The sequence below is a fragment of the Cyprinodon tularosa genome, unplaced genomic scaffold (genome assembly GCF_016077235.1).
Source record: "Cyprinodon tularosa strain WSP-4 unplaced genomic scaffold, ASM1607723v1 ctg305, whole genome shotgun sequence".
In the NCBI taxonomy this organism is placed as follows: Eukaryota; Metazoa; Chordata; class Actinopteri; order Cyprinodontiformes; family Cyprinodontidae; genus Cyprinodon; species Cyprinodon tularosa.
In genome coordinates this window covers 142,149-155,759 of record NW_024039014.1, presented here as the reverse complement: position 1 = coordinate 155,759, position 13,611 = coordinate 142,149, and the positions used below count along the sequence as shown (strand labels likewise).

Sequence of the window (13,611 nt, the reverse complement as noted above, 5' to 3'; positions counted from 1 at the left end):
CCATGACAGCAACACATTCTTGACAATAAGAGAAAAATTAGTTTAGGCAGAGAATCGGATAAGAGTCTGTTATAAGCCAATATTTCCAGGAAAATACTAACGACTTTCTACATAGCGAGTGTATGAAGTAAAAGTAGTTTCATACACAACAAACTGCATTAAAAATGTTTCAATTTAAACCACCAGACAGAAAAACGTAGATGCCATGACAGTCATTACAGCAGCCACCATCTTGTCTGAGGAAATGAGAGAAAAGCAAGAAAGAAATATACTCTACACAGGAAAGCAGCCATGCATACATTATTACAGATAGAGCATCTTCATATGTGGGCAAGCGGATTCTATGCATCGTGGCATTGCAAAGCCACAGAAAGACAGAGTGAATGAGTCTACAGCCATAAAATAATCAGACTTCTATTTATTAAGCAAAGGCTGCCATATTTGCAGTTTTAAATTCACCCATTAAAAAAACAGTTATCATAAATGTCATTTCCTCTGCAATTAGAAATCAGCTTCATTAGAAGTTGTGTGATGGTAATGTGGCAATTAAACTGTGATGTGAATGAAGAGAGAGTTGATTTGGTGAGGAGGGGAAAGTGCAGCTAGCAGCAATAGCACTCAACCAATTTACCTAATCATTGTGCCCAGTCTAATCACTAATTCTCTTTCCTTTTCTTAAAAAAAGATGGTTTTCAAAAATTAAGAAACTAAGGCTAACAATTCCGAATTATTTACAAATCTAACAACGTACTACTCTATGATACTAAGTGAGTTTAACAAGAAAAAAACTTGGTTAATGCTGATCATTTAAAAAAAACAACACTATTGGAATAAAAACCCACACACACCCAGCAAATATATTGCCTTCACACCATATGACCAATTAACTTTGTTGTACCCTTTTTTTTTCTACAGTTAAATTTGCTCTCTGCAAGGTTAGATGTAGGGAAAAAAACAGCATCTGGTTAGTGATGTACTTATCGGATAATACTGCTGTTGGTCCGAATTTTTACAAAAATCTGTGAACATTTGTGAAAATGGGTCTTATCCATAGAGACAGACTTTTGGAACATACAGTTGTGCTTGAAGTTTACATAATCTCTGATTTAAAAAAATTATAATTCCCTCTATTAATTCATATAACACAAAACTGAAAAAAGTAATAAAAAATACTAAATGAAAAATTAGTTAAAGAAAAAAATGAAAACTGATTTAAATAAAAAAAGATCATTCTAAAAAAAAAAAAAAACTGCCCCAGACAAATTAAAGTACCTTATTCATGAACAGTGAACCAACATCCCTGTCAACAGTTGCAGAAGTCTAACTGAGCATTTTCTAAACATTACAAAAAAACAGCTGATTTCAGTGATTGTCTCACAGTGTTGCTAATGCCCCTGTCACACCTTGAAGATTTAGATCAGCGTATGCCTGACTTACGGAAAATCCAGCAAAAACTCTGGCATACATTGAATAAGTTATGGGTATGTTTTGTATAAGTCATGAACACGCTAAGATATGCTGGCACACATAAACATACAGCAAGTACGTCGAGAAATTCTTGACGCATGTCAATGTATGCTCATGCGTGGGGCATAAGTTACAGGTAAAAATATTAAGCGTAAGTTACAGGTGAAAAATATTAAGCGTAAGTTAATTGTAAGTCATGGTGTCCAGCTTATCCAAAACTTATGAGTAACCTGTGCATAACTTATGCATAACTTAAGAGCTTATCTCCAACACATATCAACATATTTGACGTGTCCTAGACGACCACTTAACGTGTTTCCTAAAAACAGCTACAATATAATAGCGTATTAGCAGCGTTTTGGTATAAAAGGGGATTCACTGCAGGTTAAAACTGCAATCAAAGAATTCTTTTCATTCTAGCCGGGCGCCTTGGGGTGCATTGCTGCTCCCCTCAGGACACTGGCTTGTGACATTTCATAGGCATTACGCTGCCATGCGTTATGCATAAGTCAGGTTGTCGTTGGACAGAAGTTCTGGACTCATTATGAATACTCCATATACATGCCCCAAAACTGACAAAATACATAGAACGCTCAGCATATTCTGGCTGAGATTCTGGGACGTCAGGCATACGCTGGCTAAATCTGCAAGGTGTGACAGGGCCCTAAACAAAATTTTTGTTCACTTGATATAAATTTATTTATTTATATAAAAAAAAAAAAAACTGTTTTCTCACCCCTCGTGGGGTGTTATGTGTCATCCTCAAGCTCGGGTCCTCTACCAGAGGCCTGGGAGTTTGAGGGTTCTGCGCAGTATCTTAGCTGTTCCTAGGACTGCGCTCTTCTGGACAGAGACCTCTGATGTTTTACCTGGAATCTGCTGTAGCCACTCTCCCAGTTTGGGGGTCACAGCCCCTAGTGCTCCAATTACCACTGGCACCACTGCTGCTCTTACTTTCCACATCTTTTCTAGCTCCTCCTTCAGTCCTTGGTATTTCTCAAGCTTCTCGTGTTCTTTCTTCTTGTCGCTTGGGATTGCCACATCTATCACTACTGCCTTCTTCTGCTGAGCAACTGGATAGCTCGGTAGGTAACACCGACGACTCCGGCTTCGATTCCCGGCATGGACATCATCCAGGTGGACCCTTAGGCAAAGTCCTTTGTGCTTAGTGGCCTACCTCAGGCATGAGTGATACCGCAAATACAAGAGCCATACCGGCTCGGACGTCGCCCGGGTTAACAAGGTCCGCGTCAGTTGCTAGGGAACCAGGGCAACTTGATGACAAATTGGCTACTGGAACAAGACATAGATGGACTAGAGATATATATATATATATATATATATATATTTGTGCTGTCAAAATTATCGCGTTATTATCGCGTTAACGCGAGGCCATTTTAACGGCGATAATTTTTTTAACGTGAGATTAACGCTATGTGGTTTTATGGTAGAATTTTCCAAGTACATCCCGCTGCAGCCTGCGGGAAGGCGGGGCTATTTTCCCCCAGTGTATGCATTTCTCATGGGCTTCGAGAGCGGAGCTCCTCAAGGAAAAAAGACGCTCATACACTGGGTGACGCTAGTGCCTTTTCTTTAAGCCCCACCACCAACAAACAAGTTGAGTGTCTGGTAACTAGTAGCAACCTGAAATACGCTGAGAAAACAGATTACTGAGGTGAAATGGAATCTGCTACGGCACTCCTGCTGTCTGTGTACGCCACAGGTCAGTATCGTGTGTGTGTGTGTGTGTGGGTGGGTGTGTCTGTGTGTGTGTGTGTTCTCATTTTTGTTAAGAGGCTGAAAAGTAACTTTCTAGAGCATAGACTACCTCCATCTGGTGATGTCGGTCTATTGATTTTGATGTATTGATTGAAAATTGTTCATTATTACCTTGGTTAATTAACATCTAATGTAAACTGTACTGCATTTTATAGCAGTAGGGTAAAATGCTTGTCTTTGTTCAAAAGACTGTATTAGCTGTAAAGACTATTTTACATCAGCCTGTTTTCAGGGCCTTTTTTTTGGCTACATATTTGTTATTTTTTGCTACATGCCTCCCCATCTTCTTGCCATATGTTTCTATGGCATAAATCAGTATCTGTGACCTGTTTTCATTTAAAAAAAAGAACATTGGCACAAACCTAGCCTGTATGTTTTTTTTGTATGTCATCGAGAGTATTTAAATGATTTTCAATCAGAAAAAAAATTTGCGATTAAAATGCGATTAATCGCGAGTTAACTCAGGCATTGATGCGATTAATCGCGATTAAAAAAATTTAATCGATTGACAGCACTAATATATATATATATTTATCTAAGTGTGTTCATGTGTGTTCATATGTGATAATGACCATATATGTGTTTAATATCATCTGTAGTCTCAGCAACTTTATGACAGCCTCTTAAAAATCAATAGTAATAATGTGTAAAAAAAATTGATTGGTGGATCCCTTGGCGAAATATTGCAAGATCCTGAGACTTACTATATAAACATAATAATACTGTGAGGCACAGTTTGTTAAACCACTTTACACAGCAATATACAATCATCTACGTAAATCAAGGAAAATATTAAAACGATAAAAAAAATATATACATACATATCTATTCCACCTGAAATTTCACACATTGTCTTACAACTAAAAACTTCTGTTTATTTTTTAGGATTTAATCAAATTCTCCAACAAAGTGTTTTGCAGCATTTGCAGTTAGCCACCTTTAAATTAAAATCTGTAAAGAAAATCCAATTAAATTAACTTTGAAAGTCATCCAATAACAGAGTAGTCCACCAGTGTGCAATTCCAGCCCTAAATTTAATACAATATTTATTCAATATTGCACTACCATACGGTCTTAAGCTATCAGTTTTAACCAATTTACTTTAGAAGAACATATTTTGAATTAATATATAGATCTCATCACTACTTAAATGGACATCTTTCATGATTGTCCGGGTATAGTAAATTAATTAGGATCTAAAATTGTACAATTAATATTTCATTGACACTATATCTGTTTTGAACACAAATTTCCAATACTCTATTGCTTTAGAAACATTTACCTAAAGTTGACAAAATCCTGTTACAACTGTAATCTTGCCCACACATTTCAGCTTGTAAAAACTGCATTTATGCATTTTTTTGCGTAGGCAGCCATAAGTCGAACATGTTTGGTGGAAATTATTCTTTTCAACTCAGCCTGGAATAGAGCTTAATGATGTTATTAATGGAACATAGTTACATGGGCGTGTTTTCTATCTCCTTTTTATCCTAATTGAGTAATTATTAGAATACGTCAGTCATTACAAATGTACTTGCCGAGTGTCAGGTAAACACTTTGTTCTTTTTTTTTTTTTAAATCAATCATTACACAGTGCTGAAAACTTGGCCTACATTTTTAAAACAGTATTCGTGGGGTTCTGAAAGCAATGTTCTCAACAGTGAATTCAAACTGAGTCTCTAAATGTCAACAACTCTAAAAAGTGTCAAAGGAACAAATAGTGAGTGAAATTCCTCATGCTCTGTGACAGCCCCAGCTGTGTTTTCTGCCCCGAGACGCAAGTCAAATCACATTAATTGTAAAAGTAATGACATGGATTTAATTGTTTGACAGGCTCTTGCTGAAATTTCTCCAATTAGCTTGTGTATTTCTATCCCTGCAGCTGTTTTTTGACTTCCTGCAGGGGTCACTTAGAGAACAAATGAATCAGATGAATCCTCTTTATTTTAAATGTTTAAATAATAGAAAATCCTGACACATTGTGTTCCAAAAAAGATCAAGAACTCAGGACTGGTAAAAATTATGGGTCACCAATACGGTGCTCACTGGCACCATAGGGCCCTCAAAGACCACATGGTGTGCCCTCAGCTTCTTCTGAATAAAGCACAACTCACCAGTGAGCTAAGTTTGAAATGTTATTTTATTTAGTTTCTCTCCCTTTTCAATCACACTTTCATTTAAAAAGATTTCAAGATAAAAACAAAATATTTAGAGAAATATAAAAAATATGTTTATAATGCCTTAAGTTTAGCTGAATGCTGACTCCTCCAGGTCATAGGTCAGTATTAGCAGCCCTTCTTATGACTCAGTAGCCATAAGGTTGCTCTAAGCCTTAAAAAGGTTGGTGAACCCTGCTGTGGAGTAAAGTGATACAAAAGGATAACAACAAAGCACAGTTTCATCAAGTCTATCAAATGTCTGACATCTCAGAAAAAAAATGTAGCTAGGTTATAGTGCCAAAGCTTCTGCACCTTTTCGTAGAAACCCTTTACAATGGAGAAGGTCTCAAAACCACCTGTGAAAATTTGTGCCCCCATCTGAAATGCCCAGAAGTGGGGTAATAATAACCTAAGGGAGTCACACCAAAATATCTATTAATCCATCCATACTGTACATCCATTCGTCCATTTTCTGTCACGCTTATCCCAGCAGGGGTTGCGAGGGGTGCTGTTGCCTATGTCAGTGGGCAAGAGGCAGGGTGCACCCTGGACGGGTCGCAAGACTATGGCAGGCAACACAGAGAGAAACAGGACAAACAACCATTCACACACACACACCTAAGAACAATTTAGAGAAGCCAATTAACCAAATAGTCATGTTTTTGGACTCTGGGAGGAGGCAGGAGTGCCCAGAGAGAACCCACTCACGCACAGGTAAAACATGCATCTTTTTCCCTTTTCAGTAATAAGTAGACCGTCTGCCCCCTTAATTTTTTTCTACAAAATGCATTGCATACTGACTTGTTTAGAAGATGCATAAACAGGATAAAAAATGTGTATGCTAACCAAAGCAAAAAACTTGGGTTTAAGTTCTAAGACTGCAGTAAGTATCATGTTAGCCTTCACACTACAAAAATGTGTTTCAAACTTTCCTCAATCACTATGGTTTAAAGACTCCTAATACTTTAGAGACTCAATTAGGGGGGGAAAGAAATACAGAACAAAAATACATTTCTCTTACTCCCATTTGTTGCTTGGAGCCTTTTAGACTGTTGTACTGCCTCATAGAACCCCTGCAGCTGAAGAGAGCCTTCTGAAATTTGATCATAACTCAGACAGACAAGAAACTAAGAGCAGTAAACTGTTACAAAAACAGTTATATTTCATAAATATATATATATATATATATATATATATATATATATATATATATATGAAAGATGGCAATGATCCATCTGGCTCAGGATCTTTGACACCATACCTCATATATAAACAATGTAACTGAAGTCCAGATGGTAATTACACAAGTAGCACTGGTGTCATAATTTCTTCATTCCAGATTGGCCTCCCAAACCATGGCCTCCACTGTAAGTCTCTATTTGTCTCCTTTTGCCTGCCTCAAACAGTCCCACTCAACCATGGCCAAGACAAAAGAGCTGTTGAAGGACACTAGGAAGACCTGCACCATGCTGGGAAGAGTAAATCTACACCAGCCAAGTAGGTTGGAGTGAATGAATTAATGGTAGGAGCAACTGTAAGAAAAATGAAAGACATTCAAGACCATTGATAATCTCCCTCGAACTGGGGTCCCACGTAAGATCTCATCACCTCCAACCCTCATTGACAGCAACCCCAGTGAGCATTTACATGAATAATGCATCTTTAAAAATGGCTGCTACAGAACATGATACCACATGTCGTTCATCATGATCCTTTCACTAAGTTTTTTGTTTGATGCATTTTTATTCAAATTATTTAAGATTCATTGTCAATAAAGTAGGCCACAGCAGTGATGCCAGCTTAAAGGTTCATTTCAAATCTCAAGAAAAACATTAATTTTTGTATGGAAACTGAAAATGCATAGCGTTCTTACTTTTGCCCGTCTTCATATATCATTACGAAGGAGATCAAAGGAAGTCCAGTGATGCCATTATATTTCTTTATTCTAAATGAAATAATTTTGTCACATTATAACTCCAGTGAGATGACTGCCAGAAAAATCTACCTTTTAAAAATACATTTATATCATATCATTGATAGTTATCTATAAACTTTTGTAGTCTGAATGATATTTTCAAACAATAAGTGCATCACCTTACCTCCATAAATGTCTGTGGGACCAGCACTTGTGTGCTGGTTAGGGTTCTAAATAAGTTATTAAAAACCAAGTATTAAAAAGTTCATGGTGCCAAATGGTTTCATTGTTTGAATATCTATTTTAAGAATAACATTTCTTTAAAGTAATAAAACTTTAAACGGTAAAGACAGAAAAAAATGTATGCCTCTGTTTATCTTATATAAAATCATTGATGACATGCCAAATCTTGGATTTAAAAGGTGCAGACAAACAATGAATGCCTAGAGCTTGAATTTACTGTTAAAAGATACTACTTCAGTAAAATGTAGTGAAGCTTAAGCTGTTAAGGAACATGTTCAGATACTTGGTTTCTGTGTTTAATGGTCTGGGTAGCCCTGACGAGTATTTACACTTTTATGGAGTATTAGGATACACAGTGGTAGAGGAAGCAATTTGAGCTGTAGCAGTCTTTACAATAATCCAGTGTGAGTAGAAAGTGATGATATTAATTCTCTCCTAGTATCAAAATGTGATACTCTCTGATTTCCATCCTAAACAGCACGCTTTACTCAGCACTAGGCAACAGAGTACTTCTGTCCTCTTTCTACAATTACTCTTTTGCTGACTGTCTCAGCAGGACCCTGCTTAGTAAATCTATTTTTTAAACATTATAAAAATGGTCCTCTCTGAATTCTGGGTCAGTCTGTGGATCATTTGTCTTCATGGCTTTGTGCTAACACAGTAAAGCCTCCCTCCAACTGTCTTCACATTACCATTTATTGTAGTTAGGTGCGATCGAAATGCATCCAATTGAATTTCTTCCCCCGCTGCTTGGCTCACTTCCATCTCTGCCATGTGAATTAACTGGGTGCTTGTGCGTTGTTAGTTATTGTGGTTGGCTCTGCTGGAAAGTCAGCTTTAATGAACAGGAATTTCCTTGATAGTGAAAAATATTGGATACTCAAAAACAAAAAATTGTTTAGTTGCCTAATTCTTTACTCAAATGTTTTGACAAGTAGCTTTAAATCATCAAAACGATTTTTTTAATATAAGCGATTAACCTGAAGTGTAGAAGAAATGTGCCAGTATAAAACATACTTACCTTGATAATTTATGCATCTTTATACTTTAAGCTGATCACGTGTATTAATTTTCTTGTTTTATATATATATATGTTGGTAGTAGACTTCCATGTGGAAGCCACAGCAAGAAAAGACCAAAAAGGTGAGTCGCAGTTTGTTTCGTTATGATGATTTAAGAAACATATCCAGTACTTCTCTAACTGAAACGGTATGATTATGTAATAAATATATGCCCATTTAAAACATGGTTTCACTGTCCATCAGAATGGTTATGCAAATAAGAATGTTTTTCCACTTATAGGAGAGAAGAGTATAAAAATAATATTCTACATTTATTTCTTATCTGAAATGATCAGCTGTGTGTTTCTTGATACCTCTTAGAGTACTTATTAACTTTTTTTTTATTAAGAAGAGGAAAAAGATAAGGAATCACAATATTTTCGATATTAAAAGTAGCATTAAGGCATTTTTAAACATTCTGTAAAATAAATTAGGGTGATTTCATTAAAGGTTTAGGTTTTTCTGTCTTCTGTATTAGAAAGTGTTCTACTGGAACATACATAAAGTATTGATGGATGACAGCAGTAATTATTGAATCTAAAAATAGTATTTTTTTTAACTATAGCCTACTTATTCTTTCTGATTTGAATACCTAGTCTTACACATGAATAGAGAATAAAAAACTGCTAAGATCAGTACTTTCCAAATACTACCTGGGTTCATTCAGTTGTCCCTATTTGCTTGTTATGTCATGGATGGTGGATTTGATTTCCTGGCAATCTTTTTGGAACCACAAATATTTTCAAACAGCTCAATTTGTCTCTTGCAGCAAATATAAGAGTTGCAATAGTATTTTTCAGTCGTCTGACTGGAAGAGCACTCCCTCTGACATTGGAAATACAGCGCCTCAGTTATGTTTTTTTCTTTAAACCATAGTGATTAAAAAGTTGTGTCAGTTGTGTACCAGAATTTTTGAAACTTTGATACTGTTGGAGCTTTTTCCCACATTTGTTTTCTGCAAAACCAAGAGCAAAGTTTATGAATACATGCACACAAAACTAAGCATACATAAAATTTGCCTATGTCTGTTACAGCCTGATGGAATTAGAGCTGCAACAGTAATATTTTTCTTACCTGCAGGCAGGTTCCTACCAAGATCCAGTGACTTATAAGCTCTGAACTATTGCATCTGCACTTTGACCTCTAAAGGCAGACTATCACTGCTATTGTAATAACATAATCCACTTCCTTTATACTACATTTGCCTGACAAAAACCTTGTAGATTTAAATATCCATTTAAAAAAAAAAAACACCAGCTTAATCTTGATACAAAAGCTGTTCACATTTTCAAACAAAAAGTAGCCGATGTGTATAGGTAGCCATGTGCTTACATCAAGCATGCAGCTTATTGACTGACATGCAAAATTAAAGACTGTGCTGAGTCATACAAAGCTGCTATATAATGATATGCAGTTGTAGTTGATGAGATTTGTTTAAACATGATCCAATGTTTTGAAACCTCCATAACTGTCATTTAGGGCACTTAGTGGTTACTTCATATCTTCAACTTTCACATTTTGCACGGAATTAAAAATCTTGTTTCTCAAACTTATATGGTTTATGCCGTTTTTGTTCATTTGAGTTCAGCAGTTATTCCTACTTTACTCAAAACTTGTCACATATCTTACATAAAATAATATAGTTTTGAGGTCACTAAACTAAGTAATAAGGGTGTTGAGAATATTTCTTTTTGTAACTGCACACAGATAAGGAAGGAGTTTGTGGTTTAATTACATGGAGCGAGGTCACTGCCCTCAATTTCCCTAAAGGAAATTGATGGCTGGAATTTTCTTATGAATCTGGTTTTACCTTTGCTTAGATTATTTGGTACTGTACATGTAAATGTACCAAATGAATCAACATTTGAATACGTTGTAGTAAATCATAAATTGGACACTTGTTTTACGAAAGCTGGCTTCAGTTTGAAAAGAGACAAGATCATAACTGTACTTTTTGGTTTCTTGCAGTTTTTTTGTGTTGAGTAATGTTAAGATATATGTAAAAACTTTCATGAGCACATCTTGCATGCTTGTGACAAACCCTGTAGGAGTTGCATTTGAAGAAATGCAAATTAGAAAGAGGGTGAGGCAGCATGAGAGCAGAAGTGGCAAGTAATCATTAAATAGATCTCGGTAGTGACACTGGCTCTTTGAAGACCCTCACATCCCACGGAGTCTTAGCCTTGAGTACTAACAATGCCAATAGGGTGCAGAGAGCATCTCTGAGCCTTCTCAATGAACACTTGCACTAAGATTAGAGGTTCTTCTAAGCCGACAAAGGGGATTAAATGCTACAAGAGAGGCAAGAGGACCGCTCCCACGGAGGGGCTGAGATGAATTATTTACACCTTTAAGTCTTTAAACTAAAAAAAAATCACAGTTCACAGACACTGGTGGCATTTTCAGGAGACCAACCAATCCAATGAGACCAGATAAATATGATTCTATAAAACTACAACCCAACAAATTTCACAGATGTCTTGTGACGTAAAGAATATAGCATCCACACAAAAAGAATGAAAAGTCATCATATAAAACCACTAAACCAGAAAAGTTGACAAGTTAGTGGCTTGACCAAATAATCACTTCTTCCTTTGGAATACTTTGAATATACCTCTAGCATCACGGTGAGTCAGAAATGCAAAGATCTGTATAGAAAAAGTCAAGACATTTTCACCCATCTCACACATCTTGCAGGTTGAATAAACAAGAGTGCTTCAAAGCAAGGTCTGCCTTTAGTGAGTGCAGATCAGTAAATAACCAGTTTTAACCATGATTTGCCAGAGACAGAATCAAATTCTTAAATCACACAGAAATTATATTAGTTTTATTATCACTTACCCCCCTTATTCCATCTGCCTTTCGTCCTTGCTTGATAGGACAGTTCAGGGCATCCAGATAACACCAAGAGAAAAAAAACAAGTTCAAACACAAAAAGAAATCCAGACTTCGCCCTGGAAAACATGTCCAAGAGTTGCTGGCAGTGAAGTCAGTTTCACATGGCTATCATTCCTCTTAGAGTGGTGGGGCTGTGGAGCATGGTAGTCCACGCGTGTACTGTCATCATCAGTCACACTGGTGTCAGCAGTTGGTTTTCATCCCAGCCATGCTGCCTTGCTATGTCCTGTCTGGATGCTGGTCTTCAGTGATGCTGTAGGTCTGGGTAGAGCCACATCTCTCCCGTTTTTTGAGCTCTGTTCTGAAGAGAGCATAAGGGAATCAGACGGGAACACAGCTTGCCGCGCGACAGCAGAGCTCCGCTTTGCTCCGTACAGTGCATAGGAACTCGCTCTTGCACAGGCTTGCTCACACACACTGTTACACTCCCTCCTTCCTCCGTCTCTCTCACTGTTGCCACCACAACTGATGCTGATGCTGCTGCTGCTGAGGCTGCTGCTGAATTACATCCTGCTCTTCTCACTCTGGATTTTACTGGGGATATATTCCTCTCTGCTTTATTTTTTTGCTTACATCTGCAGAATGTGGAATAGTATGAGATAAGAGCAAATCCACATACTGCACTCAAAGAGGAAGTTTCCGTACGTGGGGCTGTGGCTGTCTTAGAGTACAGATAAAAACACAGGCAAATAAGTAAAATAAGTAACAAGAAACTAAAGTAAGAACAAGGTTGATATTTGTAGAGATGATCCTCATTTGGAAGAAAAATAAAAATAGTGTATGTACTCAACAGAAAAAAATATACCTTTGGATGTGCCAATGAAATTAATAAAAATAAAAGCTAAGAAAAATAGGGCTAAATTTAAACCTGAAAATTTCTTTAATCTGCATTTTAGCAACAACTAAACAAGTAAATATGCACCTCTATACCTGCATGAACAAGATCATGAACGGAACACCTGTTTAAAGGGCAGTTTAAAGCTCCTGAAAGGAGTTCCTCTTAAATGTTGCGCAGTTTCACCATCAGAGGACACAACAACTTCCTTGCTGTCCTTATTTAGCACAAATTCAGATCCAAATCAACATTAGTCCAGTGGTCTAAAGCTAATGATTAATTTATGAAGGGACAAGAAAAATATAAAATAAAACCATCTTTATTTAAACAAAGACCAGAACATGCTCCATCACAGGTTCTCTGACCAGCAATGACCTTCACCTGCTCTGTTTTAAGTATTTTTTTTTTTTTTTTATTGGGCTTTATTGTGTCCTACATCCACTGAACTGACCTGACACTTTGGTTTTTGAATTTGGTTTAGCCCTCTCTCAGACTAGCTACGATCTTCAGCATAATGGGACCAACGAATGTGGTATCATACAGGAAGTCTACAGTCCACTTTTCAGCTGCTGTTAAGATATTACCTACAAAGTTTATTTTAAAATATCCATTATACTTTTTAAAGTTGTGCTTTGAAATACTAACTAAACCCAAATGACCTATTACATTGTAAATAATCAGCCCACAAAATACACAAAAATACAGCATACTAGCCATCACATTTTAATGGTCATCCGACTTGCAATAGAAAAAAAGTGTATAAAATCTGGAGATTAGACCTTGAATAACAGATAATTTACTGATTTTTAACATTATGAGGATTATTAAAATGAAAACATTAATTCCTAGAGATGCAAAGAGAAATCAGTTGTTGTGCAGCCATCAACCCACCCTACTATGGAAGCTGTAGCCCTTCTATAACAAGGCGACTAAAGTGCAGTCTGAGAAAACTTACCTGTGATAATCCTTTACACATTTTATCTTAAGATTTAAGAGTTTTAGATTAAATCAATATAGTTGTTTGGAAAAGGTCTGTACTAGATTAAGTACTTTACCAAAAATGTAATTTTGTTTTGCGACACAGTGACTTGCTCCCAGTCAAGTCACCATGTGTTGTGTGACGACATATTAGTTTAAACATTTATATTAAGGTTTTTGACAAATTTTTTTTAGAAATCCAAAATATTTATGCTCCCATGCTCTTAGAACGGGTCTTTTGTGAGAAATGTGTGCACAGTGTTACACACATGCAAA

The 13,611-nt window shown here is 36.6% G+C and overlaps 1 protein-coding gene across 11 annotated transcripts in view; it reads right to left on the bottom strand.

The window, feature by feature from the left end:
* robo2 (roundabout, axon guidance receptor, homolog 2 (Drosophila)) overlaps positions 1–11,949 on the bottom strand; it is a 381,767-nt gene extending 369,818 nt beyond the window's left edge. For 5 of the 11 annotated variants that reach the window (XM_038291983.1, XM_038291985.1, XM_038291989.1 and 2 more), the window contains exon 1: positions 11,466–11,948. In XM_038291983.1, the coding sequence (XP_038147911.1) occupies positions 11,466–11,589 (124 nt within the window). In that variant the 5' untranslated portion in view covers positions 11,590–11,948. Of the gene's footprint in view, positions 1–11,465 lie in introns of all 11 variants that reach the window. The other 6 variants (XM_038291991.1, XM_038291992.1, XM_038291994.1 and 3 more) reach the window with 2 other exon arrangements.
* Positions 11,950–13,611: the final 1,662 nt, after the last annotated feature.